The sequence below is a fragment of the Meleagris gallopavo genome, chromosome 13 (genome assembly GCF_905368555.1).
Source record: "Meleagris gallopavo chromosome 13, MGAL_WU_HG_1.1, whole genome shotgun sequence".
In the NCBI taxonomy this organism is placed as follows: domain Eukaryota; kingdom Metazoa; phylum Chordata; class Aves; order Galliformes; family Phasianidae; genus Meleagris; species Meleagris gallopavo.
The window spans coordinates 15,511,738-15,538,909 of record NC_139416.1 but is presented as its reverse complement, the minus strand read 5'-3'; the positions used below and the strand labels follow the sequence as shown (position 1 = coordinate 15,538,909).

General features: G+C 37.0%; 1 protein-coding gene across 4 annotated transcripts in view; it reads right to left on the bottom strand.

Annotated features, from left to right (window-relative positions):
* CDH13 (cadherin 13) overlaps window positions 1-27,172 on the bottom strand; it is a 431,693-nt gene that overhangs the window by 270,857 nt on the left and 133,664 nt on the right. For all 4 annotated transcript variants that reach the window (XM_010718092.4, XM_010718093.4, XM_085235261.1 and 1 more), the window contains exon 3: window positions 13,248-13,456. In XM_010718092.4, the coding sequence (XP_010716394.1) occupies window positions 13,248-13,456 (209 nt within the window). The remainder of the gene's footprint in view (window positions 1-13,247; window positions 13,457-27,172) is intronic.

Below are 27,172 nucleotides of genomic sequence, written 5' to 3'. Positions count from 1 at the left end.
AATAACCAAATGAGATGGCCTTTATTTCAAAATTGTGTGGACTCTGCCTGCAAACTACTGCCATTATTTTATTCCTCTGAACATCTTCTAATATATTTAAAGTGCATCTCACTTAATACATAGAAAGTGGAGGCAGAACAGTTTAGAAGTGGAAGTTTTCAATTATGTAACAATTTTTCCCTTTGTCCAGCCTGTAATTTGCTTGAAAAGTCTTTGTGAAAGATTTCTTTACTACATGTATAAACAAGATTTTATAAGCCACCATCTTTGATGGTATTTCAATATTGCTACAAGTAAACCAAGGAAAATTAATGCAAATCCAAAATGTTTTTGCTCTCTCATCCTCCTAAATTCACATGCTTACACTAAAATCCAGAGCCTTGCTATTGTGTAGAGCCAAGATTAATTTCCTTCACCTTATTTTTTTCATTTTATAATTTTGAAGACTGAGGCTTAATCATGTCACTTATCTAATTCACAATTGTTCTGAAGCACACTATTAATAAAATGATCCTAAACACAGCCTAATGCATTAAGTGCTAATTGTGGAAAAGACACAATTACCAGTGGTGACAAGGAACCAAGAAAGATGCTAAATTCAAGAAAAGAGAAAAGAAATCCACACTATCAAAATCCACACAAAATCCTTAACTACTCCATAGTTTGGTGACACTAGGAGATACAGTAAATATATCCTTCAAGTAAACCAGCTACTTTTCTGTCAAGCAGACAAATACTAGAGCACTTATTTCCCTTTTATATTTATATTTCCCATTATTTTTCCTGTAATCAATTCTCATATTACATACTAAATATTACTCATATTAAAGAAAGAAGAACTGCCATTTGGGATACAGATGATTGAACAGATGTTAAATTTATTAAACATCATAGGATTGATAAGAACATGCCTTACAGTATTTACAGATTTCAGATAAAAGCTGTGAGAAATTACAGTCAATACATGAAATCTGTGATTAAAAACAACCAAGATGTTTGAAACTTCTGAGATCCTTTAAAGAACTGCTTGATCAAAAAAGCATTAATTTTGCAAAGATTCAGATGAAGGCATGAATATCACTTAAAATGGCAGAATAAATTATTTTTTCTGTTTTGTAGATATGTAAGACGATTGGCAGTGTGACTACCCAATAACCATCTGCACAATTAATATTTTATAGAATATATCAACATTATGCTAACAGCATCCAATAGAGGGGACCATGCACCAAATGACCATCCCACTATTACAAGCAGTTTTCCTTCAACTGAACATGGAAGCATTAACAATTAACATCAAGGTCACCCTCAAATAAATTTTGATTTGGACACTTCTCATGGCAGATTTATGAGTAAATTCAAAGCTCATTAAAGTCGGTGAAATGACTCCTATTGACTTAATGGAGTTTGCATTTAGTGTACTGCTTCCTATGCTTTCCTAATTACACGGATTTGTGAATAGTCATGCCTAAAATCAACCCTGTAACATAAAGCTTCAACCCTTACCTCGCATATACATGTAACTTGGTCAGCAATGAGTTTAAGCATCACACATGAGCCAAAACCACAGAATCAAATCTTCCTCAGCTCTAATGTTCAGTCTGAAGTCTCTTTTCTTACTGTCATCTTAATTCCTCATTTGAGGGTCAATATGAAGCATATTAGACAAGTCTGATTTCAAAGATTTTATCAGCTTTAGAAGGATGAATATTGGGAATAGGGGGAATAGAGCAATCCACTCAAAGACATCACAGTACAGGAACAGAGAAAACTCCATTGTCTGCAGATGAAGCGAGTTACTCAACCCATCCTGCACAGCTTCCTAAATATACAAGGACACATTTTGATCTATTCAGAGAGGAGTAAGCAGGGTCTTAAGGATCCTGTGCCTCACCCATCTTCAGTAATACACATGGTGATAGGGTAATAAAAAAAAGACAGGAAACAGGCAGGACTTGCATCATATTAAATTGACCACATAGAGCTGACACTTTCTGCTTTGACCTTCCACTGCAATCACTTACATTTGCTGATAACCAGAAGACAGGGGAGAGTAAGTAAAAATTGCTCAAAAGTAACAGATTACAGGTAATATTGAAACAGAATGGATAGAAATAATTGCATTGATGTTAAGATTATTATTTCAAGAAGTAGGTACGTTACTTCACTGAAAATTTGTTATGTCATTCCTTTTTTTGTTAAAAAAAAAAATACCACTTATACCATGTATATACTCCTAACTTCTGCTATGTTTCCATGCATGTAGCTAGAAATCAAATACATGCAAACATTCTCCATAAACCTCTCAGTATTAAGGTTGGGTTTTGGATATGATTGATGGCAGTAAATGAGAAGTCTATAATTAATAATATCTCTTTGAGCCAGTACAAAAACTATTAACAAACCACCCATTTCCTAACCAGGCATTCAACTTAGTTTTTAATCCTGCAAGAAATCCTGCTGCAAAAGGCTGGTAGGAATCGCGTATCAAATCAAAGATGGGACATCAGTGAAATAATCACCTTAATCTATGGCAAGCGTTTACAGCTTTCTACAGAGAGCACAACAAGAGCAAAATACCCAGTCTGAATACTCTTGTTGCCAGATGCTGCCATGCTGGAGCACAATCACAGAGTACACCTGGTCCCAACAGGGGTTTTGTCTATCACAAATACGTTTCAGCAGCCATGAATCTCCTTTCAAGTAGAAGTGGCTGACTTATTTAACCTTAGGAAAAGAAAGTCAAAGATACGAGAATATTCATCCTGTGCAGAGAACAAACTATAATGCGTGATATATTTCAGCTAATCAGGAATTTTGAATTTACTCTAAGCTTTGTCAGTGAGTTCAAAGATCTGAACCAAATTATTATACCTCAAGAGAGCACTCCAGTGCCTGCACTCAAGGGAGCTATTTTATCACTACACTGTTGTGTCTGAAGGAAATCCTTTGCACTTTGATCCAGTCTTTTATTTAAAGCATTCAGAGCACAATCAGTATCAAATTTCTTTCTCACATTTCTTTCTTAGGAAGGTCAAGACTATGTCAAGGTGATACTAATGTACCCTACAGTCAATGCACATAGGAAGTTTTGAGCATCACATAGGACACTCCAGTACCACACAGGATCACCCTTTATATCTTTACACCAAAAAAACCAATATGCCAACATTTGAGAACGGCAGTTTCATACAGTCATTCAGAGATTAAAAAACATATTCATTCATCTTTCTTCTGGGTGATTAGGAGATACATATTTATATAACTATAAAGCTAGTATTCTTAGAGCTAGATCTTTCTCTCCTTTTAAAAGATTTACAGTATCTTATCTTAGAAAGTTGCATATTCTACAGCCGTGATTTATTTTTCCCAAAACCACACTCTAATTCTAAAGATAGAAAAGAAACAAAAGACAAAAGGATTGAGATAATTTCTCTTCAGTTCAAACATATGCCAAGTGATTCAGTAAATATTGAGCACCATCAACCACAAGGGTGTTTGCTGACTAGCAGATAGACTAAAGCATATCTGTTCCTTGTAGTAGTTTGAACAGCTGGTGTCTAAATGATTTTCCATTGCTAAAACTTAGATCAAACCATTTTATCAGAACAGTTACTAGAAATATTTTAACAAATTTATTCTCATCGCTCCCCAGCAAATTTCTTGCTTACTTTATGCAGCAAACATTCGTAGCCAGGTTCTGCTAGAAAGCTGACTCCATCTACCCTTACCAATCAGCATGGTTGTCTATCAGTTATTTTCAATAGAATAAAGTACTCAGAGCAACTTCAGCAGCAGCAGAAGTATTTGCAGCAACCAGTTTCTGGCCGTAGCAGGACAACTGGCCACTTCACAGGATCACAGAATGACTTCAGTTGGAAGGGACCTTGAAGATCACCCAACTCCAACCCATCTGCTGTGTGCTGGTTGCCACTTAGTAGACCAGGATGCCCCTCCAGCCTGGCCTCGAATGCCTCTAGGGATGGGCATCCACAACTTCCCTGGAGAAATGGAACTGCTTGCCCTTCCACCTTCTTCTTTGATTACTCTCCCTATATACTCCCTCAGTAAGAGGAGAAGATAAATATGTAACAAGGAAAACTATTTTTTTCTAAGATGGATCAACTGCTTAATTCAAACATTATTCAGCTTGATTTGGTGGTGAAGTAAGTGAGAAGCTGAATGATTAATAACTCCAAGATGACTCCACATATTAACAGAGATGTTTATTATACAGAGATAACATTAAGCTTCAACTCTGTCATTCTTACGCTGAGTTCTTTAACCTGCCAAGTTATTCTAGGGATATGAGAAAACTAACCATAAAATAAGACAAAGAATTGTTCTTCAAACCAACAGAATTACAATGATCAACATATAAGGAATTTCAGGTATAAAAGGAGACATCTGTCCTTGCAATGGCAGAATAAATTAATGAGGGAGGACAAGTGTAAATTTTTATCCCATAATGCTCCATTAAATGCTTAAGATGTGTGCTGAGATAGGTGTTACTATAATAAACATAATAAATGTTCCTTCACATTTGTGAAAATCAGCATGGAACTGTTGGGGCAATCATTAGGGATGATTATGGATGTCTATGATGGAGAGAAATTTCTAAGATCATTTTTTACATGTGAATAATTTCTCCTATTATGGCTCACTTTCAAATCCACCCTGTTTCTGTGAGCTGCTAGAAAAGATTATAGTGGGAGAACAACAGCTATATTTTGCATCTCTGACATATAAATATACCTTCAGTTCAGGTTTGAACACAGCTTAATTTGATTTTCACTCAGAATTGCTTCCATTCCTTAATAAATCTGAGGTATCACTGGTGAAACTGGGATAGCTGTCATATATTGACTTAATTCCTTCACGATGAGTGAAAGAACACGGAAGAAATGGAGATGTTCTCTTGTGTACCAGAAGTCTCACAGGTTCTTCTGGCTTCTGTAACACTTTTATTCATCATGGATTTGAGGACATTAGGGATAATGTCAATTTCTGTATGACATGGAAATCACCATGCCCTTTTCAGAAACTTGTTTTAAAAATGGCTCTATTCTTACCCTGATGTGAAAAAAGCTTCATGAAATATGCATTAATAGTACAATTACCTATGCAAGTGTCTCTATACATGTATGCAAATACTTCTTTATTATATTTGCTATTTTTAATGATTTGTGTATTCTTACGCACACATTCTCTGGGTACTCAGTGGTTACACTTTAAGGACTCTACAAAAAGAAAGTCATTTTACAAATGTAAGTATTACATATCTATGAGACATTTACTTATCCTTTATGATCTTACTTAATGTTTTACTAAATCATGTTTAGCCTGTTGCCTTCCCTCTTATACGCTCATTTACTACAATGAATTTTAAATTTAAACCTTTTCTAAATGCTTCCTTCAAATGTTCCCACATCTGTAGTACAATTCTTCCACAATTTCATCAGTAGTTTTGAGAAATTACCACACAGTATAAGTGCAGTTTCTCCATATCATGAAAATACTTTCAAGCTACAGTTCCGAGTCAAGCTTGAAAAAAAAAAAAAAAAAAACACTGTATCAGTGCAGGGTGATTTATCACTCTTCCACAAAATTTAGTGGATTTTTTTTTTTTTAATGGATAAAGCACAGTTAGCATCCTAGATCATAAAAAAATGATAATTCAATTCAAAAGGTCTTCACACAACTCATCTACCATTCAAGCTTTCAGGAAAATGTTTTAGTGGTAAGAAGTAGATAGGTTTTTCTTAGTATTCTGTGCTGGGGTGAATTTTAATTCAGCTAGAAGACTTAAGTAACTTTCAAAAAATCTCACTGTGAGATTTATGGATGTTTTGCCATTAAGCCTTGTGGATGAAGGATAAGACCCAAGTGTGTTTTAAAAGAAAATAGAATAAAAATTGGTTGCTTTCCAGAACTGCATTTGGTCCCGAGCTTCCAGAGAAACCTTATATTTATGCCAGATGCACAGCAAACAATAGTAAAACAAACCTGTGGATGATACCTGTTACTGCAGAGAGAACAGAAAGTCTAAATGAAAATCATTAGTTCTGTCAGCATTGAATTGAAGTGGTAAGGTTTTTTTAATTGAAAAATGCTCATTTAAAATATTTTTGCTTGATATTTTTATGAGTGACTAATTTAGACTCGTTAACAAAGATTGCAGTTGGCTCAAAACACCATCTCATTTCACCCTGGATTCCCTGTTAGACCTGTTCTATACTTGTCTTAGCTGTGTTTGCTACTGGAAAGCACAAAGTTCTTTTTCCAGGATAAATACTTCCCCAGTTTGTGTAGAATCTGAATGAAAATTACTCAAAGAGGAAAGCACTGAACATTCACAGAAGCTAACACCTTCTTGTTTCACAGTCAATTATTCATGGTTCCAGTCTATAAGACCATTTTTCTCTCCTTAAATAACCAAGTACATCTCATTTACATGCTGAAGCTGTGCACTGAGGGAAAGGGAAGGAAAGCTAGGCTACACATTTGACCCAAGCATTTATGCACACAATGAATAAACTTAGAAGACACACTTTGACCAAATAGGGAACGTTACATTAATGAAAACCACCAGTGGCTCATGGTTCTTACAGTTTTTACTCTAGTATTCAACACAATATGTAATTGTTGCTATGGCAACTGCCACAACTCTTGGCACTAAGATAATTCTCAGATAAATGGATCTTTGTCAGAGCAAACTCCAAAGCCAGCATATATGAAAACTGCATTTCTTTGGTGGTAGGAATTTGCAGAGTTAAGTTGGAAGGATAAATTCAGTGCAGGCCTGAGGGAAAGCACCAGCCCAGCAATAAAAGCAAGGCTTTGCTGTAGAGCTGAGCAAAGGGGAAGCGTGGCTGCATGTGAAAAGCCATAACCCTGTGCACTCCACCATGGCATCTGGAGAGTCAGCTTGCAGCGCCCTGGGGAAGAGGTACAGGAATCACATCTGTATGGCACTGCCAGGCAGAACTCCTGCTTTCTGGGTTTGACCTAAACCCTGCTGGAATCTGATTACTTCAGGGGGTTCTGGATCAGACTGAAGGATAGAAAGGGAAATAAAGTGACTGGAATTTTTATAGAAAATAGCTTATTTCACTGGTGAAGGAGATTTACTATAATAAAGGGAGTTGTTTCCAAACAGCAAGTGGAGGCTTTTCATAAAAATATAGAAAAAAAAAAAAAGGCAGCTAAGAGATACTAAAGAATGACCCATTGATGAGAACAAGATCTTGCTTTCATTGACATTAATTAAGATGTATTCTGTGAAACGTGCACTGTAGCATTGCATCCTTCCACTGATGATTAACATGGGGAAGAGACATTTACCAAGATTTCATCAACCCGCAGGTGTTATATCCTAAAGTCACTTACAGCTAGGATTTTAATGCATGAAGTCCAAGTCAATCAGTGTTTGCAGTGTTATAAAGAGCAGAAGTAATAGAAAGTTGTTCATTTCACAACTAATAGGGGAAGATTACTATGTTGTTTTCTGGCAACTGAGCATAAGAACAAGAAGAGACATTTAGACATTTTTCTTTGTTTGCTCTTTAAGAAAACTCATGTTTATATGCCTAAGGGAAACCAACATGTCCAAAGGGGAAGCATCTCCACAGATTCTCTGGAAGTAATTCTATTTTACATGCTGTTTTGATCAGCATAATAATTCATAGGTATGACATATTGATATACCTCTGTGACTTACTTCATTTTGTGCCTTAAAATGAAAAGCAGAACACGGTATTTTATTTATGCAATGCATTACTTTTTGTAGCAACTGCTATATGCAAATCTAATAATACCGAACTCTTCTAGACTGCTTGTCAATATCTCATATGAGATTCCATCTTCATGCTTTTGCACAGTCATTTGCAGCTTATTTGGAACTCTATTCTAAACTGGAAAAATGTTAGCATACATTAATTGGAACAATTGCTTGCTATATCAGAGAGGTTGATTCTTGATCTTACTTTCCAAATGAATTATTGAACTGCCAGATTACAAAACTCAACCACTCACTTCCTTGCGCAAGTATTTTTTCTGCAAGAGAATCATAATAAGATTATTGATCCTTTCTCATCTGTTCTAAGGCAGAAAGCTATGCATGTAGGATTTAAGGCTCTGGGTACTTTTTATCTCATATCAATAAAATTTGCAATCTCCATACTTCAAGGATAAAACAGAGAAGTAAGGCATAAATAAGAAACACTAGCATTTAAATCCAAGGAGTTTAGTTTCATTATACCTACTTGATACTTTAGGAAATAGAGGCACAGCATTAAGGCAGTGATTTAATAGAAGAAGGAATTCAGGCCTGCAAAGCAGCAGGGCAAGCTCCAGACCAGGTTGGATCTCCCATCCTCTCTATAATAAAGTGTGGAACTGACATTGGGAAAACAATACTTTGAGAGAAGGAAATGCAGAGCAGCCTATCTGACCAGCCCCTGGCTGTTACACAGTGGATTGGACAGAGTAGCAGGACTCCAGCAACCTCATTTCCTTCAATGTGAGCTGGAGACAATTTTAAACTTTCCTCATCTACAACATGCTGTCTCAGGGAGCGCTCCTCCCTCTTATCTCTTCTTTTCCTTTTCCATCTAGTGCCTGAAAAGCGTCCTGAGGGTTTGACAGTTTCTAATTTAATCATTTCATCCTTCTGTATGGAAGACTGCTGAGCACCATACAGTGAAGTTACTACCAGCCTGGAATTTCTGAATATCTGCCTGTCCTCTTATCTGCTTTGGTGCCAGAGTCTTAATATCTAACTCCCCTCACACAGTGTCTGTGATGCTGTAACAAATAGAAGTTCCAAATAATTCTCTTTGCTGTGGAAAATAAAGGCTGCATTTGCCACCACACAGAAAAAAAGCTCATCTGTAGAGAAAAATTGTTTCCTAAGGATTTCTTTTAGCAAAAAGTCTACTAGGAGTTTAGTTATTAAAACCAGCATTAGATTATAAAGCAGGAGCAGGACTAAGAAATACCCATTTTATTTAGCCTTGGAGAACACAATTCAATTCCCAGCTAGCTGCGTTCTTCAATGCACCATTTTTTAATGGGCCTCTAAAAGCAGTTTAGCTATATCTTGTCCTTCACAAAAGCAGACTTTTAAAATAAACAAAGAAATGCTTTCGCTAATGTCTGGTCAAATGCTCAGATGTGATGAAATTTCCCTCTACCAGTCCTTTAAAACAAACCAGGCACTCAATGAGGCATAATTTTGAATTATTGCCACTCATCAATTCTGTCAGTTTGTTCCTTACTAGGGTTCCATGAGTGATTTATTTTTCCATTAGAGATCCCTAGCAGTTCCATGAATTATTTAGAATGAGCCTAAAGTTCATTTTTAGGACTCCTGGGTGAATTAAAACATTTCCACGTATATTTATTTAATATCACAAGCAGTCAAGTCCTGACCATGTGAAAGATAATTAAGCAAACATGAGGCAAAGTAGAGCATAAGCACAGCCATATGCCTCATCAGCGCTGCCCTAAGCTGAAAGTAAGCGAACTTCATTCCTTCCACTGTCACACAGCACTCTGGCTGCCCATGGGTTTGTATCAAGTGTACATACATACACTTACCTAAAAAGTAACACCACCCTATAATGCTGCACCCTCCATGTGCCCATGGCAACTCTTCTGTGCACTCATATCCCACGTCTGACAAATCTAACATACAGGACTCCAGCTCTTCTGTCACTAGCTGTACAACATTCTGTGATCAGAGAGCAACAGCCAAGTAGGCTGATGATGCTGAGGAACCATCCATCTCCTCATATACCAGTCCTGGCCATCCTATGATGGAAAGCTGCAGGCTCTGCAGAGCTCATATGTCTCTGGCAGAAGAGTAAGGAAACATGACCTTTAGACTCAAAAAGCAGAATTATACCGCAAGTGGTACTCTAACAGCCACTGACTGTATCAGAGCCTTGGAGGTACTTAATCACTTACGACTGATCAGTGAGGCCATCTAGAATCTTCCCACATCTTCAGCAGGAAATAATCATATACCTCCAACCACCAGAATACCAATAGCTTTCTGCTCTTTTTAAGCTTTAAATACTTCTGATATTCCTCTCAAGTATGTTTGGTAGTAATCACCCTCCAAAGTTTCAGGAATTACACTATCTTCTTCCAGGCTCAGTCTGCATATCAGCACATTAGAGATCATTATCATCAGTCATTTCCAAACATGTTGGGAATCTAATATTAACAACATTAACAATGGGATTTCACAGATGTAGGGCACATGCTTTCAGTAAAGAACTGTCAGTTGCCAGCAATAGGGAAATATATACTAACTCCTTAATAACTTGCCCAGAGAAGTTGTGGATGCCCCATCCCTGGAAGTGTTCAAGGCCAGGTTGGATGGGGCACTGGGCAGCTTGGTCCAGTATTAGATATATAGGTTGGTGGCCCTGCATATGACGGGGGGGGTTGGAGCTTGATGACCCTTGAGGTACCTTCCAACCCAAGCCATCCTTTGATTCTATGATTAACCCTTAATTAAACAAGGTACTTTAAGTACTGAATGCTGAGCAACGCTCTGGCATGTGATCATCATAACCCTACAAGACCATACTGACATATTAGGGCTCCATCTGAGCACTTCTTAGCCAAGGCTCCTTGCCTTAACAGATGGAGCTGTTCTGCTGTTTCCATGCTTACATATTCAGCCCGCAAAAGTAGAGGATTCAATTCCAATTTATCAGAAAAGTCACACCAGATAGGATGCTGTATATCTTTCTGAGGTATGACAAACAGAAAGACAAGGCTGTCTGCTATGTTTAAAATAGGCAAATAATAGCTGAAATAGTTGATAAAAATATTTAAGAGCTATAGAATACTAGCTGAGGTCAAGTAGGACAACCAGCCCCAAGACATTTATATCATCTTGAAGAAGTGTTGATCCTCATTACATGGATTTTCCAGCTCACAGTAATGCATCATCTAAATCCCAAAGGCACTGCACACACCAAGGATCAACATGCCAAATTCAGTTATGAGCTGAATTTCAAAACTCAAAGAACTGGTGAATACAGGTAGAGATGATGTTATGAGGTTGCTTTGCATAACCACCTGTGAGGGAAGACTGGCAAGGAGCAGAATGTGTCAGGTCCAGACTGGTCTTCTCTCTCTGAAGCAATACAGAGTGGTTGTAACAAAACCTAGGAGTTGGCTTCTGAACACAGATAGTCTGATAAGTTTCAACACTAGATATTAATAGAACATTTTAGAAAATACTGTCCAGAATCTGAATAGGATATAAAGAGAAAAGACCACTAATAAAGCTCCGTTGTAGTCGGCACAAATGCACATTTGTTAATTTCTGCTCAGGTGGCAAAACTATCCCAAGATCGTAACTTCCACAGAATATGCCCCTTAAAAAGGCAGGGAAGAGTTGCTTCTCTAAGTAAATCAGTATAACAGCATTAGAATATGATTCTCAGAGAATCAGATCTTCATAAAGAAACCAATCCCATTAAGTTTAACACCAGCCTTCCAGTTGGGATGTTTCAAACGTCTCTGTGGATTCAGTAACTTTCAACTGGAGAATGATAATCACCATATTAAAACAGCTCCTAAGCTTTCAAAACCTAGAGTTAAATCAAAATCGTTATCAAATTCTTGTGAATGCACCAAAAGGAACATGTCTTGCTAGTTTGAGACCAAGGACAGCTAAATACCTGGGTCATCTGAGTTACTTTTTGTACTCTGAGTTTGATGGTGCGTAGTCCTGAACCCAAAGCTCTGACACATAAGAATCTCTCAAGTATGACTTTGTTAAAATTGAACTTTCTGAAGATACAGCATATTTAAATAAAATTAAATTCCCTCTCAGTGTTCTGATCAGCTCTCTGCACAGTTACACATTCTGATACTTTTCCCCTGCTAGCAATCTACATTCACATCTCGTGCTACTTAAAGCACAGATCAAAACCTTTTCCTCAGCCACAGACTTTCAGAAGTTTGTTCACTCTTTCCCTTAAAGCTAAGTTTTTTTTAATGAAAAACTTAAGTTATGCTAAGCTACTGTTAGAAACACAATGAAAACTTTGACAGCTGAAAGTCTAAATACCAAAATAAAACAGGTAAGTGATTCTCATCACGGCTTCTTGATTCCTTAGAATTATAGGTCTACAGCAGTACTAGATTTAATTGTATAGGAAATCACTGTCTTGCCTGCCTCTTTACTAAATGCCAGGATACAGAAATAAAGGCTACCTTGCATCCCTTTCTGTTACTCTCATGGGCACGGAGTAAACATCTCAAACAATTTGTGAAGCACTTTTCCCCAAACTATATGGTTGGTATAACGCTGAAATTCCAAACTGGAAAAAAAATGGATACAGAAATAAGTGGGCAGAGCAGATGTAATGCTTTAATGCCATGGAAAGTGCAGCAATGACATTGAGGCTGCAAAGTCCTAGGCTGCAGCAAGTGAGGATATGCTCAAATCCAACAGTCCCGAGCACAGAAACAAAGGAAAACAATCTGCTTACCCTTAGAAGGCCTCAGGTAGGGTAGGATCTCCAGCAAAATACCCTTGCCTCCACTGCCAACTTTTAAATGAGGTCTGGGAAGAAGTGGATCCTGGCTCCACCCCTTCCATGCACCTGAGTTCCCCTGGGTTGGCCCTGCCTTCCCACCAGGTGTTCAATCACTGCTTCAAGCTGTGACTTAGCATTTCTGCTAAGTAGAACAAACTCAACAGTGCAGATAGACGTACTGACAGAGAGTAAATATGGATTGGGATTTGCATGCAGAAGTTGATGTAGTATAACATGTAATGGCATCAGATAAGCAGACCTGTATGAAAATTTAACTGCCACAGCATAGAACTGATTTCCATGTCCTTAAGACTTACAACAAATATGAAGTGGTAAATTCTAATTTAAATATTTTGAGTATGACTTTTCCATCTGTAGTTATTGCCAAAGTGGTTATCTGGCTTAACAGAAGAACTTACCAATTTTGATACTTAGGCTCTCTCATTTAAGTCAATTCTGTATGAATATTTAGTATTTACACCTGAAGATGTAATACGTCTTTCAAAATCTGGAAAAATTATACTCTATTATGTTGAACTAAGTGCTAAATTGTTACAGCAATACCTGAATGGAATTTTGATCTCTCTGCTAACAGATTCAATCTGCTTGTAGTCTTAGATGGCACATGTAAGTACCTAGCAGCATCTTCTTTCTTTTAGTCTTTTGTATTTATCTTACCTTTAATGCACCGTGCTTCTCATTAGCTCCAACAATCAAAATTTCTGCCATATCCTCAGCATGCTCAGATCGTGCGTGGACAAACAAGGCTCTGCCAGCTTCTGATACATTCTTCAGTGCAACTAAAGACCCGTCGTGTTCCACCTTAAAGTCTGGGTTAGAAACTTCGAAGTTCAATTTGTTATTCCCCTTGCAGTCATCAAACACCACTGGGGAAGAAAAGAAATAAAAAGAAAAATGAGAAAATCTAAGTTTAAGTATGCACTTTGGAATACAGACTTCAGAAGTTTTCATGTAGTTGGCTTACGTACAGATCTCACAGAGAAATAGCTCCAATCTAAGGGAATAGTTTCAAACATTATATTTGTATGGCTATAATATTTCATAGGCAATCTTATGAATATGCAGTTTCAGAAGGATGAGGAGATTTTAGCCATACTAACTGGGGAAGGAGGAAATAAACTCACATCAGACATGAACATTTTCTGATCACTCAAAAGCACAAAATGCACACCTAATTCTACAAACTGGGCAACAGCAATAGAGGCCTTGCTATTCTCCCCATTCACAAGTGAGATGTAAAGGCTCTTCTGCTGCCCAAGTGGTTTCAGACATCCAATGTATTTTTCTTTAGTTTTGCTGTTGGCAGTTTGCAAAATATGCAATTTCACATTGTACTGCAAAAGTGTTACATAATTAAAAAAACAAATTATTGTATTTCTTACTATTCTTATTAACCACCTGTAGAGTGATGCATGAGCTGCACTACCAATATACCCAAGAAGAACTCTTATTTAAAAAGCAGCTTTCAAAAACCGTTTCACTTTATATGAAGTACTTAAAATATTTATGAAAGCCAACAGAGAGAGAAAAACATCCCTAAAGATAAAGATGTGACACTGCCTCATGTTCCTTCTCAGCCCAGTAGATTTACTTTGCTCAAAACCCTGCCATAAACATTACTGGTGTAATTACAGCCATATGATTAAGAGGTCTTCACAAACTTCTGATTTCTAAGCAAACTTTTCCTGTTTTGACATCTGAATGACATATTTACATGTGTGCTGCTTTTTTTTTTTTTCCCTAGACAACCTGTTCTATATTTCATACCTGTTCCTCAAGTTACTGTGCTGTGGAATTTTGCTTATCTGTATGCTCCTGCTATTTTGGTTTTACATTTCGATTCCATTGCGCCTTTAAAAGCTGCCTTACAGACAGGGATACAGACTAGAGATGATCAAAGACAATATTTTTACTGAAAACAAAGCACTTTTAGTAATTTTTTGAATTCATTGTATGGATTATCTTGTTCTGTCTGATCGGTATTTTTAAAGGGAAAAAAAAGTAAATCCTAGATTCTCTCACAGCTTGGCCAAATCCTAGAGGTAAAACACAGACGTTCTCATATGGATGGCCACACATTTGCCACTTCATTGAATTTTGCTGAAAGCAAGAGAGATTATAAATAAAAAAAGAAACCAGAAGGATTTTGATGGAAGGTTCTTTGTTGGCAAGGCCTCCCTGGTGTTAAACCACCCCTTGCAGCTGATGTCAGTGATATGACAGGCATTTAACAGATTCTCTGTAATCTCCTAAAGCTATCAGCCCACTAAAAGACAAAATTTCCCTGTTACCACAAACGTGGGAAATTGAAATTCTCTATGCTAATCACTGTATAGATTACAGTCTTGATGAATTATGAGTGGATTCTCATTTAACTTATTCTTCTCCACCCTTTAAAAAACAACAGCACAGTGCCTTTGGCAGGTACCTTGTCATACTGAATCAGCCTGTATTTCTCACAGTCCAAAGCTGCTAGTGACCTAGTGGTCTATTAATAGCACACAACTGGAAGATTTGGCATCTCTATTAGACAAATTCATCACGTCTAGAATAAGATGTCTCTCAGGAAAGCTTAAATAAAAGAATAGAAGGCCTAACAACTATGACAGAGTAACAATTTAAAACCAAATGTCAGAGTTTGGAGTGATAGTATGGCCAAATAGCACAAGACACATTCAGAAAGCAGCCATTCTCTGTTTTCCTACAGGTGGGGTGAGGCTGCTGGGAACACACCTCTCCCACCTTGCTGCTCAGCATCACATTTCTTGAGGTGCTTGCGTTGCTGCCATCTGCATGCATTGTGGAAATTCAAAGGCCACATGCAGAGCTGACACATGGAATTAGAAGAGGTAGTTGAATGTATATTTTACATCCACTTGGAGTTATGAATTTGGAATTCTCAGACCTTCTATATCTGCTCATATGTTGGTCCTGCTTTATGAAACTCTGCACTTTTTCCAACAAAGAGCAGAAGCAAACTTGCTTAAAAGTGAGAGACTTTTCTTACCATATTTCATCCAAAAGCACTGATGCTTTCAATTCCCAAATCTACCACAGAAATGAAGGTATTTGACAAGGTTAGTAGCAAGGAGAAGGAAAGAAAATGAAAGGGCTATAAGAAATAGTGATATGTAGGAGAGAAATTAGAAGTGGATGGAAGGAGATGAAGTGATCATAAGGATAGAGAACACTGAAGATTACGTGGACCAGGGGCCAACAGAGATGAAGTCGAAGCAAACTGTTAAATTATTATGAGAGTTGAAAAGAAATGTAGCCTTAGATAAAATCTCTATTCTGAAGTGAGAGGCAAATGAGAACTTTATGAAAGCAATGATGCCTTCTGGATCAGGATTACCAGGGAACATCACAGGAGGTTGTATTAAATTCCAAATGATTCTCACAGTGCCCCTCGCCAGGAAAACCTGCATCCTTAAACTCATGCTGATTCTGGGAAAAAGCCAATGAAGATACCCAAAATTGTACACGAGCTGTCTGCACCAAGCTCCAGTACCAGCTACGTGGCCTGTGGAGCTAGTCCTGACACCAACCACACTTCCCTGCCCTGCCAGACACCCGAGTAAGATCTGTGGACCTTCAGCTTTAGTAGCTAGCTCAGATTCTAATCACTGTATCCTACTATTCCAGCTAGGTGAGTGCTGAGCTAGCTTTGATGCTGTAAAGAGCCTAGAATCTCTCCTAGGACTGATGGAAACTTGAGCATGGGCTGAGATATTCTGAAACCAACATGAACAAGCACATGGAAGAAGAAAGGAAACATCTCAGAGAGCTCCACTGAGACAAAGTGTGATCTAAGTTGCTATTGTATTTCTCTTTTCAGAAATAAAACATGCCATTACAAACAGTTGTCTTTATAAGAACTTTTCAGATTAATATTTAAACAGTGCCCAAATAACAAAAACTAAAAGTAGTTGCCAAAGTCTGTGTCAGTTGGATGGATTTGCTCTAAGGAGTCTGCTAAGGGGAAAGAGGAAACAAAACCATCTGGCAGTCTAACACGAAAATGTTGTCTCCCAGTATATAACATTTTGCTGTCTGACAACCATGATGACATATATTTATGATGTATTATGTTTGTAATGTTCGTGTGCTTCTCACAGAGATTAGGTATGAGGAAAGCCATGGGACAGATGACTGACATTATTCATACTACCCATCTGCAGTATAACGGATTGGATGAACAGTAACCTGTTGAACATCCACATGCACTAAATCTTCCCACATCCTCTTACACACTCACTTGGTGTTAGAGCTTAAGAAGTTTAGCTAGACTGTAGGCTCTCCAGAGCAAAGACCGCTTGCTTCCTCTGCGTCTGTAGAGCACTTGAAGAAAAATTATTTATGGTTGGTGCTCCAGGTGCTGCAGAAGGGCAAAAAAATAATAATAGGAGCTGTTCAGCTATAGTCATAAACTAGAATTTTGGAAATGCTGTAGCAGATGACTACAAAGTGACTGTGTCTCATTGTCAAGAACTCAATAGGCAATTAAAAGAAATGATCTAATGTTTATTTACATGAAGGCAGAATTCTTAATTTATTGATGCATATATGACTCTTCTGATGTTGCTAGTCATGCTCCAGCTGCCAAATGAACATCTTTATTGTGCTTAATATGCCATATGGTAAGAGACAGGCTCCAAAACTCCATACAAGCAAAATGAAAATACTGCCAAGCATCTCCCAATGAAAAACAACATTCATGTCACTCATCTCTCTCTGTTCATTTCTCAGCCTCCTGTACTAGACTTCTACTGCTTTCTGTAAGAAAGCATGTGAGATGTTCAGAGTATTTTTTTCACTTTGATCACCGACTTTATCAGAATCAAGACAACTACAAAGAGGGTTCTTCTGTAAGACCACAAATCCATATTGTAATGGTGAAAAACCAAAGCTGTAATTTGAAATACTACCTTTAAAAGATCTCAGCAAGAAATTTCAAGTTCCCAGTATTGATCTTTCAGTACATCCTATACTGTTGTCATGATGTGCCACATAGGCTTCTGTACAACTGCAAACGTTTTAAAGAGCACCATTTTAAAATATTGAAAGATTAACAGTTGGACCTCTCTTGTAAACTATGTAAGAAGAAAAAACGCCAAAATAGATTTCTTATATCCAAATGCACATTAAACTGATTTATTCCTCTTTCAAAGTCTTTTTTTTTCAAAGTTTAATTTGACTCTCAGAAGTTTAATTTGTTTTCAACAGAAATACAGAATCCGTAATTTTCTCTCTGACAAAATCTCTACAGAGGTATTTTGAATATCAAATACACACATTTATCTATAAACACACAGAACTTACTCTGTATGTCTCTCAATATATGCACACGAATTTTTATGTTAGCTAATGATGGCTAGTAACAAAACAGGTCTTTAAGTGAGGAAATTTCACATTGAAAATGCATACCAAACACAGATTCTTAATCATTATGTCAATGAACGTTAGGATCCTGTTTGTAAATACAGTCTAGCCTTGTTCAAATCAGTGGGGTTTATAGGCTCAACATTATTTTATCCTACATTGTTCTTTTCTAATCTATTTTAAGACATAACTTCAGATCAAATTGAAATGATGAGTCGTTTTCTACTACAGAAAGCTGTAGCTGAGAAAGGTCTAGAGAGTGATAAAAGTATGTTACAGCTGCACAAAGGCAAGTTAACATTCCAGCCCAGCAGGGAACCCTCGTCTGGGCTGAAAAGTCTTCCGTGATCAAAGATATTAGCAAAATACAAAAGTTAGACAGAAACTATTAAACAGACAGTTGATCTTCATTAGCTACATAGAGAAAAGTGATGGTTGAAGGAAATAGAAATACTTCTGAGTGCTGGAGTATATAAAAACTCACAAACTGCCATGACCTACCATGGCTCTTGTTAGCAATAAACAGTGCAAACAAAAATGGCAAACTAAATCCCAGAAATGACACAGTCAACACTTAATTCCAATCTTTTGAAGGAAAATAACTTTTTAGGGCATAAGGCAATTAGAACACATGCAGAGAGATGGAAACAGGGAATGAATGGCATAGAAACACAGCTAGGAAGTGACTGCTTTGACTCCACAACCGTGTTTTGGGAGCAAGAAACAGTAGAGTTTTCTTCCAAGCTATAAAAACCTATAATGGAAAAGCTGCAAGTTCACTTTAAAAAATCTCTCTTCTGATTTATGTTCTATGAAGGCAGTTTCTCTAAACTGAATTCTAAGCCGAAAAGTAACAGACAGCAGGAATTGTGCCTGGGCCTGAGGAATTCATTGGGTGACCAATTCCAAACTTACACTGGAAAGCAGAGCATATGACAGTTTTTTATCAGCCCTTATATCCATCTTCCAATCTCTGGCACGTTTAGCAAGGGCCACCACAGTGATACATATTTTTAATTGGAAAATAAAGAAGGAAACAAAAAAGGAACAAAAAACTGAGCAAAGATCAAATTTTAGAAACTCGAGGCTTTTTTTCTTTCAAATGTGAGTTCAAATATTTCATATCTAAAAGTGTTCTAGAAATAAAATTGTGCCTTAGAAAAGCTGCAAGCAAGACTGCAAGATTTCTTCGCACACACAAAAAATCTTACTGAATTTTATGAAAATTCTTTTTGCTATTTTTTAACAGTTCAATGTTAAATTCTGGTTATATAACTGAATTGTTACAGAATGATCTCAAAAAATCCATCAAACAGTGGTGGGCTATTATCTTCTATTGCATGTTTATGATTCTGTTCTATGTATCTTTATGTGCCCTTTGAAATAAATTATAACAATGACTTATTTAGCATATAGATAGTCAAAAACTGTGGAGATATAAACAACAGTACAATGTTCACCAGAATATTTTAAGGATTGCTGAACACACAAATGCACATCTATATTCAGCTTCTTTGGAAGAACAAGAACTAAACAATAGACTTGATCTTTGCACACATTTATTTTGTCTACAAAAAACAAATTACCTAAACTGACAAACATCTCCATGCAATTTCTGTATGAGGATGAGATCTGAGCATATTCCTGTTAAAATCTGCAAATTAGGCCAGTAGTTCATCTGGCGGGCACCAGACTGTACCTATCTGCCCTTCAGAGAATATCCTTTCAACCGTATGTACTGCAGCTATCAATAGTAACAGTGTTTTTTGGCACTGTAAAAATATGTGAGGAGAAGAATACAGCACAGATATTAGATAAGCTTCCCCCCAAGGGGTGGGATCTCACCCAGAAGCCAGCCACAGCCAATGAAAAATGCAACATTTTAGATAGGAATAAACACACTGGTCCCTCTCCCGTGTTACCTGGCCACCACCAACAGTCTTTGCAGAGCTGGAAAAATCATTAATGCTTTGAAATTCTCTCATGCACTTCAATTGAGCCATAGGTGATAACAGACTAAAGGTTTCCTCTGCCTTTATGTAATGGGTATTATGTGTGATTCCAGAATGGACAACTACCTTCTCACTAAAGAACCACCTCAGCAACTCTCTGCTCCATCTGTGCTTACCTCCTGTTATACTGGTGCTGCATTCTGATGTCTTTGCATATCTCACCCAGCTCTCTTCTCCTACCGAGCACATCACACCACCACTCAGCTAGGTATTGCTATGGCATCAGGTACCCTGAGCTAGAGGTGAACAGTCTGATGATAACCAGAAGTTATGTTGGTTGGGAGTTCCACGAGTATTTTCACAGAGCACTATGCAAAGAAAGTGGCTCTAACAAAGTCAAACATTCCTGCTTTTTTTGGCAACTACATGTCTCTGTTTATCTTGCCTTATGCTTGCTCTTTTCTTCCTTCCGAACAGAAGGATCCCTCAATTGCGTCTCAAGTTTCTCAGCAAATTCCTTTCCAAAACAGGACTCCATCAGCAGTCTTTGACTGCTTGAAATGAGAAAATACAGAACGCTCATGACTGAAGGCACTCTGTGCCAGCTCACATTACGTGGTATCTTCATATATCCTTTTGTTGCCTGTTGTCTCACTTAGGGCAAAAATCTAATCAAGCAGAAGGAACTGTAATTATTGTCAACTGGAAGTTATCTCAACTTATTTATTACAATGTAGGCATGTTATTGACTGATCGCTTAGGTCAGTGGCTGCATTATAAAGTCATGGTGATACTATAACTTCTGCTTTAAGCCCTGGGGAAAAATTACTTTTTCAATAAAAATGTGATATTAGCGACTTTGTTTGAAGAAAAAAATAAAAATCAAAACTTCAGATGTTGTAACACTGTCATTGATGTTCTGAGCACAACACGTAGCTCAGTTTAAATGGAGTTGTCCTTTTGGAAATGCAGACAGTGATAATGTATTTGTGTAGCCAGTCTCAAAGGAGCTATCTCATCTATGGGGGAATATGACATTTCAGTGTTAGCAGTGTTGATTCTGAACAGTCTAAACGAGCCTGAATCCAGAAGGGATATGTAGAAAAGACTCTTTTAAACTTTGTTAGTTTGAATGAAAATGTTTCCCATCACAATGCAAATGATCCATACTTTTCCATTTCTGCAGACTAACATAACATTTTGCTAAGAGTCCCAGGAGAACATATAATCAAATTAATTTTAGATTCTCACAACATTTTCACAGGCTGATTCCAAGACACAAGCAGACAGAATCAAATGCATTCAAATGCATTCAATATGTTGTGGTTCTACAAATTACTGCAAGAACTTTGTCAGTGCAAAATTAATTGTATCCTAGAGCAGAGTAAGATAGAAGGTCTGAGTTCATACAGGACTTCCCAGTGGGATATAATGCATTATTTCCCTTCAATCCTGGATGAATAAGACTTCAAGAGGCAGCATATTCCCAACCATGCATTTGCTTGGCTTCTGCACAAACACAGATCTGATCTTTGAGCAGTCACCGTAAATGCTACCCAAAACAAGTTGCTTGATATAAGTAATTTATTAAAAAGAAATCAGCTGAGGTTATACCCAGCAGAAGAAGCAGGGTCCCAGGAGATTTTACTATGTAAATAAATTGCTGCCGGCAGATGTCAAAAAGCAAACGAAAAGTAACAAGTGCAGGAAATAACTACAGCACCAAGCAGCACAAAAGTGCCTTATTTACGCCAGCATGTTTTTAAAATGTCTCCAAAGCCACAAATTTATTTAGTAAAGATTTTCATTTAACTAGGCAATTAACTGAGAGCCATGGTGTTTTTTCCTCTAAGTTCACAAGTAAAACTGTCTTGAAGGTCAGTTTGTTACAATTACAGTGATGTGTCATTTCTTAATGTGACCTGTTCTAACTTCTTCTCCTCTCCTTTTGTTTTTCTTTTCTTTTTTATTTATTTTTGTAGCACGTTTTTCTTCATTTTTCACTAAGACTGGTTTTCTATGAGCATTAAGTTAACCACTTGAAATTCTGGTGTACAATTAAATGAACAGTAGATTCACTAAATCATACAGATATTTACATTTGGCTGAAGTTTAGGCCATAAGTAAGAAGCTTACTGAAGGTCAGAAATGAAATATCTGTTCTCATTGGAGAATGACTGCTTATCTGCTCCTTCAGTAGGAAATAAGAATACCTTGGTGATTTGAGGATAGAAGAAATTACTGGTTTTCATCCTACAGTCAATCTGACAGCCTCTCTTACGCTAGCAGTACAGTAAGACAAAGTCAAAGTGCAGGAGCTTTCCATTAAACAAGCTACCAACACAAAATGCTTTTCATATGTTACCCAGAGATACTGTCTAGAAGCAGCATTGACTCCATCTTCTCAATCTTGGCTCTTGGTTTCACCTTCTGTGTGAATTCTATCTAATCTATAATTCAACAGACTGTTTCCCAACATCAAGACTCAAGTATGGAATTTCAAGACTAAATTCAAGTCTTAATTTAAGATTAAGAAGCAAAATTATTGGTCAGTACACTTTAGGAAACATTACAGAAACATAAATTCATGGACATCTATATACAACTGCCCTTCTGGAATCATAATCACAATAAAAGTCTTTATTGATGTGCAATAATGTTTTCTTAAAAGGAGTCCTCAGAAACAAAGCTTTCAACTTGTGCCTTGTGCAACTAACTTCCAAATAGCACTCAGTGGTAGGAGTTTGTTTCTGAAATAGGGAATGACACATCATTTACAATACATAAAAGGAAATAAGAGTGAGTAATAAATCCACTGTGTAATATTTTCCTTTCAAAATGGATGCTGTAGGTTGCTGGCCTATTTATCCAGCTGCTGAATGAGTAATCCACGCCTGAAAATGTTCATTAAATCAGTGAATAGTTCAACATTCCCAATGATAAAATGAAACAAAGTACCTCCTGTATCTAGGGGTACACCTTTCATCTCCTTTTCTTCTCCATCAATGATCCTGAGTGAGACATTTCTCTCAGTGCTTTTAACTGAGTTCTCTCCAGTGAGTTCTCTTAATTTTATTTTTACAGAGCTACCAGTAGGAATATTAATTTTCCATATGGCTCCACAAAATGCACAAGTAGACCTATGCTCCTTTTCAGCCATCAGTCTAAAAACTCTGTTTTTGAAATAAAATCCTTGGTCAAAGTTTATGAATAACTTTCGAGATACCTTCAAAAATCTGCATTACATGTAAGTTTGCAAAGTTATAAACTTTTATTTTATTCATGTATCAACACAATTCCAACACAGAAAACATTCTATAACCCACAGAAAATCAACCTCCTAATTGCAGTCTGTAAAGTAAAAAACTTCTATGGATTAAGCAGGAAAGCCAGCTCGCAAAACTCTGCTGGATTTTAAACTTGCTCAATTTATCATTATCTCTTTCAAACAATACCAGAGCTTGACTAACAGCTACAGAACCAAATAACCTTGGTTTGAATTTTGACTCTCACACTAAGATCAGACAAGTAGCACTGCTGAGAACAATGTAATTAAAATTGCAGCATGTAATCTTGCTCTACACAGTCATTCCCAGAACAGTTTCTATTCACATCAAACACAGGCTTTTATACTTTAAAGAAAGACAATCTTTGGCATCTTGCACAAAGGAACTGACCTGAGGGGAAGTAAATTCTGTCAGTCAAGATCATTTAAAGGAACCTGAAATTTGTTTACCTAGATAAACCCAGGAAAGATCATCAGGCTACTGAGGTTTCTGCTTGTCTTTAATAATGAAGTAAAAAGAAAAAAACAATAATAAGAAAAACAAACAATGTGTAAAACTCAATAAAAAATATTTGATGAGCCAGGTGATATTGCTGTTTATGTTTGCTTCTTCAAAGGATGGTACTGCTACATGGAGGCTCACATTTAAGGAAGAGGTACTGTATATGAAGCAAAAGTCATTGAAAACATGTTAATTACTTAAGAAAATTCTACACTTCAAAGATATACTGAGCACTTCCCTCCTTTGGCTGCTTGCAGGTTTCCAAATGTGAATATACACTTTCATGTAAATGTGTCCACAGTGTTGCCAGCACACAGTTGGCATCAGTGCAACCACAGGCTAAGGTTTAAATTAATGTAGTGTTTGATTCCAATTCTTTTTGTCAGCTTCAAAGGTATGGATTAGGCCAATAGCCTACAGTTTCTGCAGAAAGCTGCAACCAATCAATAGAAATTTTCATTATTCTAAAGTCTATAGTCAACAAAAAAAAAAGGTGTAATGAATAGCTATCTGAGCCAGCATTCCAGATATGAACACCCACAATGGGACAGTTTGAACAAAAGCATTATGCTAGAAAGGAAAACAGAACATCTCTAGTGGAGAGATTAAAGAGAATGGAATACCTTTAGTGAATAATATTTCTTATATTTGTTATCAGTGTCACATTTATTTTCATACACCAATCACACTGGAGACAGATCAGCCAAGATGCTAGCCCACAGCACAGCAGTTACACTAGTGACATGCTAATCAACATACAACTAAATTGTTATTAACATGTTAAGTACTCTCCTAGATGTCATAAATTATACAGTTATTCTACAACAATGCGAGCTCCATGTAGCAAGTGTAGTTGTCAACACAACAAAAGTTGCCAGTCATTCAGAGCCAGGTTTATGTTTACTCGTTTCATTCATATTATAAAATCTAATATTTAACATACTTCCTTTTTTTCCAAGACTAATAGATGAGAAATGCACCATTTCTCATCTTCTCATAGGCCTGATATATATTCAATATACACTGCAAATACTCTGATGACTTCACTGGGAATTAATGATATAGATTTTCTCAACTACTGCCTTAGTAGTGCTAAAATGCGGAAATGTTAGCATATCTGTTTGAATAACTGTCTCTTTTCTTTCATATTAGCAAAACTGTAATGATTACAATACTTAACAGGTTAAAAATGGCAAGTCAATCTTTACTTTGCTTCTGGTTTAAAACTCCTTAAAAATCACTAAGTCTGTGCCTTTTTCCAGCTCATCTCTTCTTCCAAAGCGTTATTCTCTTGTGACACAATAAAGTGCCATCCTTCTAAACACTGATATATCTCATTTGTGTTGCACTTTGCCCATGGCTAAAACTGTGATAAACTGAGAATTCATTTAGTAAATGTGATTTGCCAAAAGTTTTCTATTCACACGGTGTAATATATTTTTACACATGGATCCTTAGCAACTTCATAGTATTTCTATCTGAGAACATAAATAATTATGCCGTATCAGAGAGTGCATATGAGACATTTACAGATTTAGGAACAGAAAGGTTATCAGAAATGCCTTCTCATAATCTAGCAACAAGTATAATATCATCGGCTGCCCAGACTAGCACGCATCCAGCAAAAAACAAGTGAGTTAACTTCATAGTTTGAAGTTTAAATGAGTGCTACAGCTAATTAAACTTAGTTCAGTGCTTCTGGAGGCTGCATGTTTGCATTTTAGCACATGCTTTATTCTGGAATAAACAGTTGTCATTCACTCATCAACAGATGGGTCACATTCAAGAGCTGACAAATCCCAGGGAAATGAGAATACAGAAATGCCATACACTTTCTTACAGTTCCCATGAAAATGAGGTTACATAATGCATGTAAATACGATGCAAAGAAGCAGTTCTGAGTACATATTGAGAGCCCTGCAGACAGTGATCAAACTGTAGTGTCAACATGGTTTCCACAATGCGGCTTTGGTGATGATTCCAGTAACAAGGATTGGTTTTAAAACTCCGCACTTGTCTTAAACATTTCAAAGTAATGGATGTAATTATTCACTAGAATCATTTAACAATAGACTAGAACTTGCACCAATGAATATTAACTACAAATAAAATTAGTTTTCAAGCCAAAGGCTTTGTGTATTCAGCCTCCTAGACAACTTTCACTCTCCTCCCCAGACCCCAACTGCTTAGCATAAATATTCTATTATGGTAAACTCCTTCTTTCTTGAAACTAATGAGATATTATTTTATGGACAATGCCTGCTATTATATTTCAATGTAGAATGATATAGGTGCACTGTTAACATCATGCTTTTAAGTTGTTCATCTTCTATTATTTTAGGAATGTAAGCTCTTAATCATCACCTCCGAGACCTTTGTTTCCCAAACCTCATTATTAAAATTTTCCTTGCAAAGCTGAAGGCTAAACAAATCCAGATTTAGTGCAGCCCTGCTACAAGTTCATTAATATTTTGAAGTTTTGCCAGACAAGTCTAGAACGAGTACATTCTTCACTATGGAAGCTTTCACAGAAGACTAAATTATAGACAGCGAGCTGAATCCTGGACTGGCAAAAACACAAAGCTGCTACCCATTTCCTACACACTGAACAGTCATCATAGACAAATCCCAGCTCCAACAGAAGAGAATACTTCTCTGCAGAAGTTGTCGAATGAGGAGCCCTAGGCTCTGAAACTGAGAACTGAGCATGTGAGGTCACATCACCAGCCTATTTTAGGCCAACACAAGAACTGATAGTGACCTTCTCAACCACAGGGATCTGCCATCTGGCCTTGGATCTGTAGGATGCTCCTCACACATAATGATCTGAATCAGCACAGTTGGTGAAGCTGTGCACCCCAGAAGAATAGCAGACATTTTGACAAAACCATTCAAGTTTGTCTGGGGAGAAACCCAGAACTTCAAGGATAGTTGGTAAGCATTTGTAGAAAAGGCTCAAAATTAACTACCATCTGCTAGAACAGTTTGACAATAGTGCTACAAAGACTGTCACTCTCAGAAACAGCAAAGCCTTCCAGAGGCATGTTAAATTTATTTCATTGTCTTCTTGTACAGAAGCAGTCAGTGTTTTACTCACACTGAAATGGATTTTGGCTACCAGTATTGAAAATTCATTTGTTCAAAATACACACTATGACCCACAGAAATCAGGCACAGCTATAGTAACTACCTGAGAAAGTTCATCTCAAGGGCAAGCACGTATATAAAATATTGAAATGTTACACTGGGATGCTAAAATTGGTACTTAGGATTAAATAAGGATGTTTGAAATTCAGCAGTACCAACCTGAGCCATACCAAATGTTGGATATGGAGAGTAACTAGATAGTAATATTTGGAAACAGGGTACCAAGTGCCTTTCATCATGAGGAATAAGATAAAATGAATTTGGACATATTTTTTATTAACTCAATCATTCACCACCATGACAGCAAAGGAGA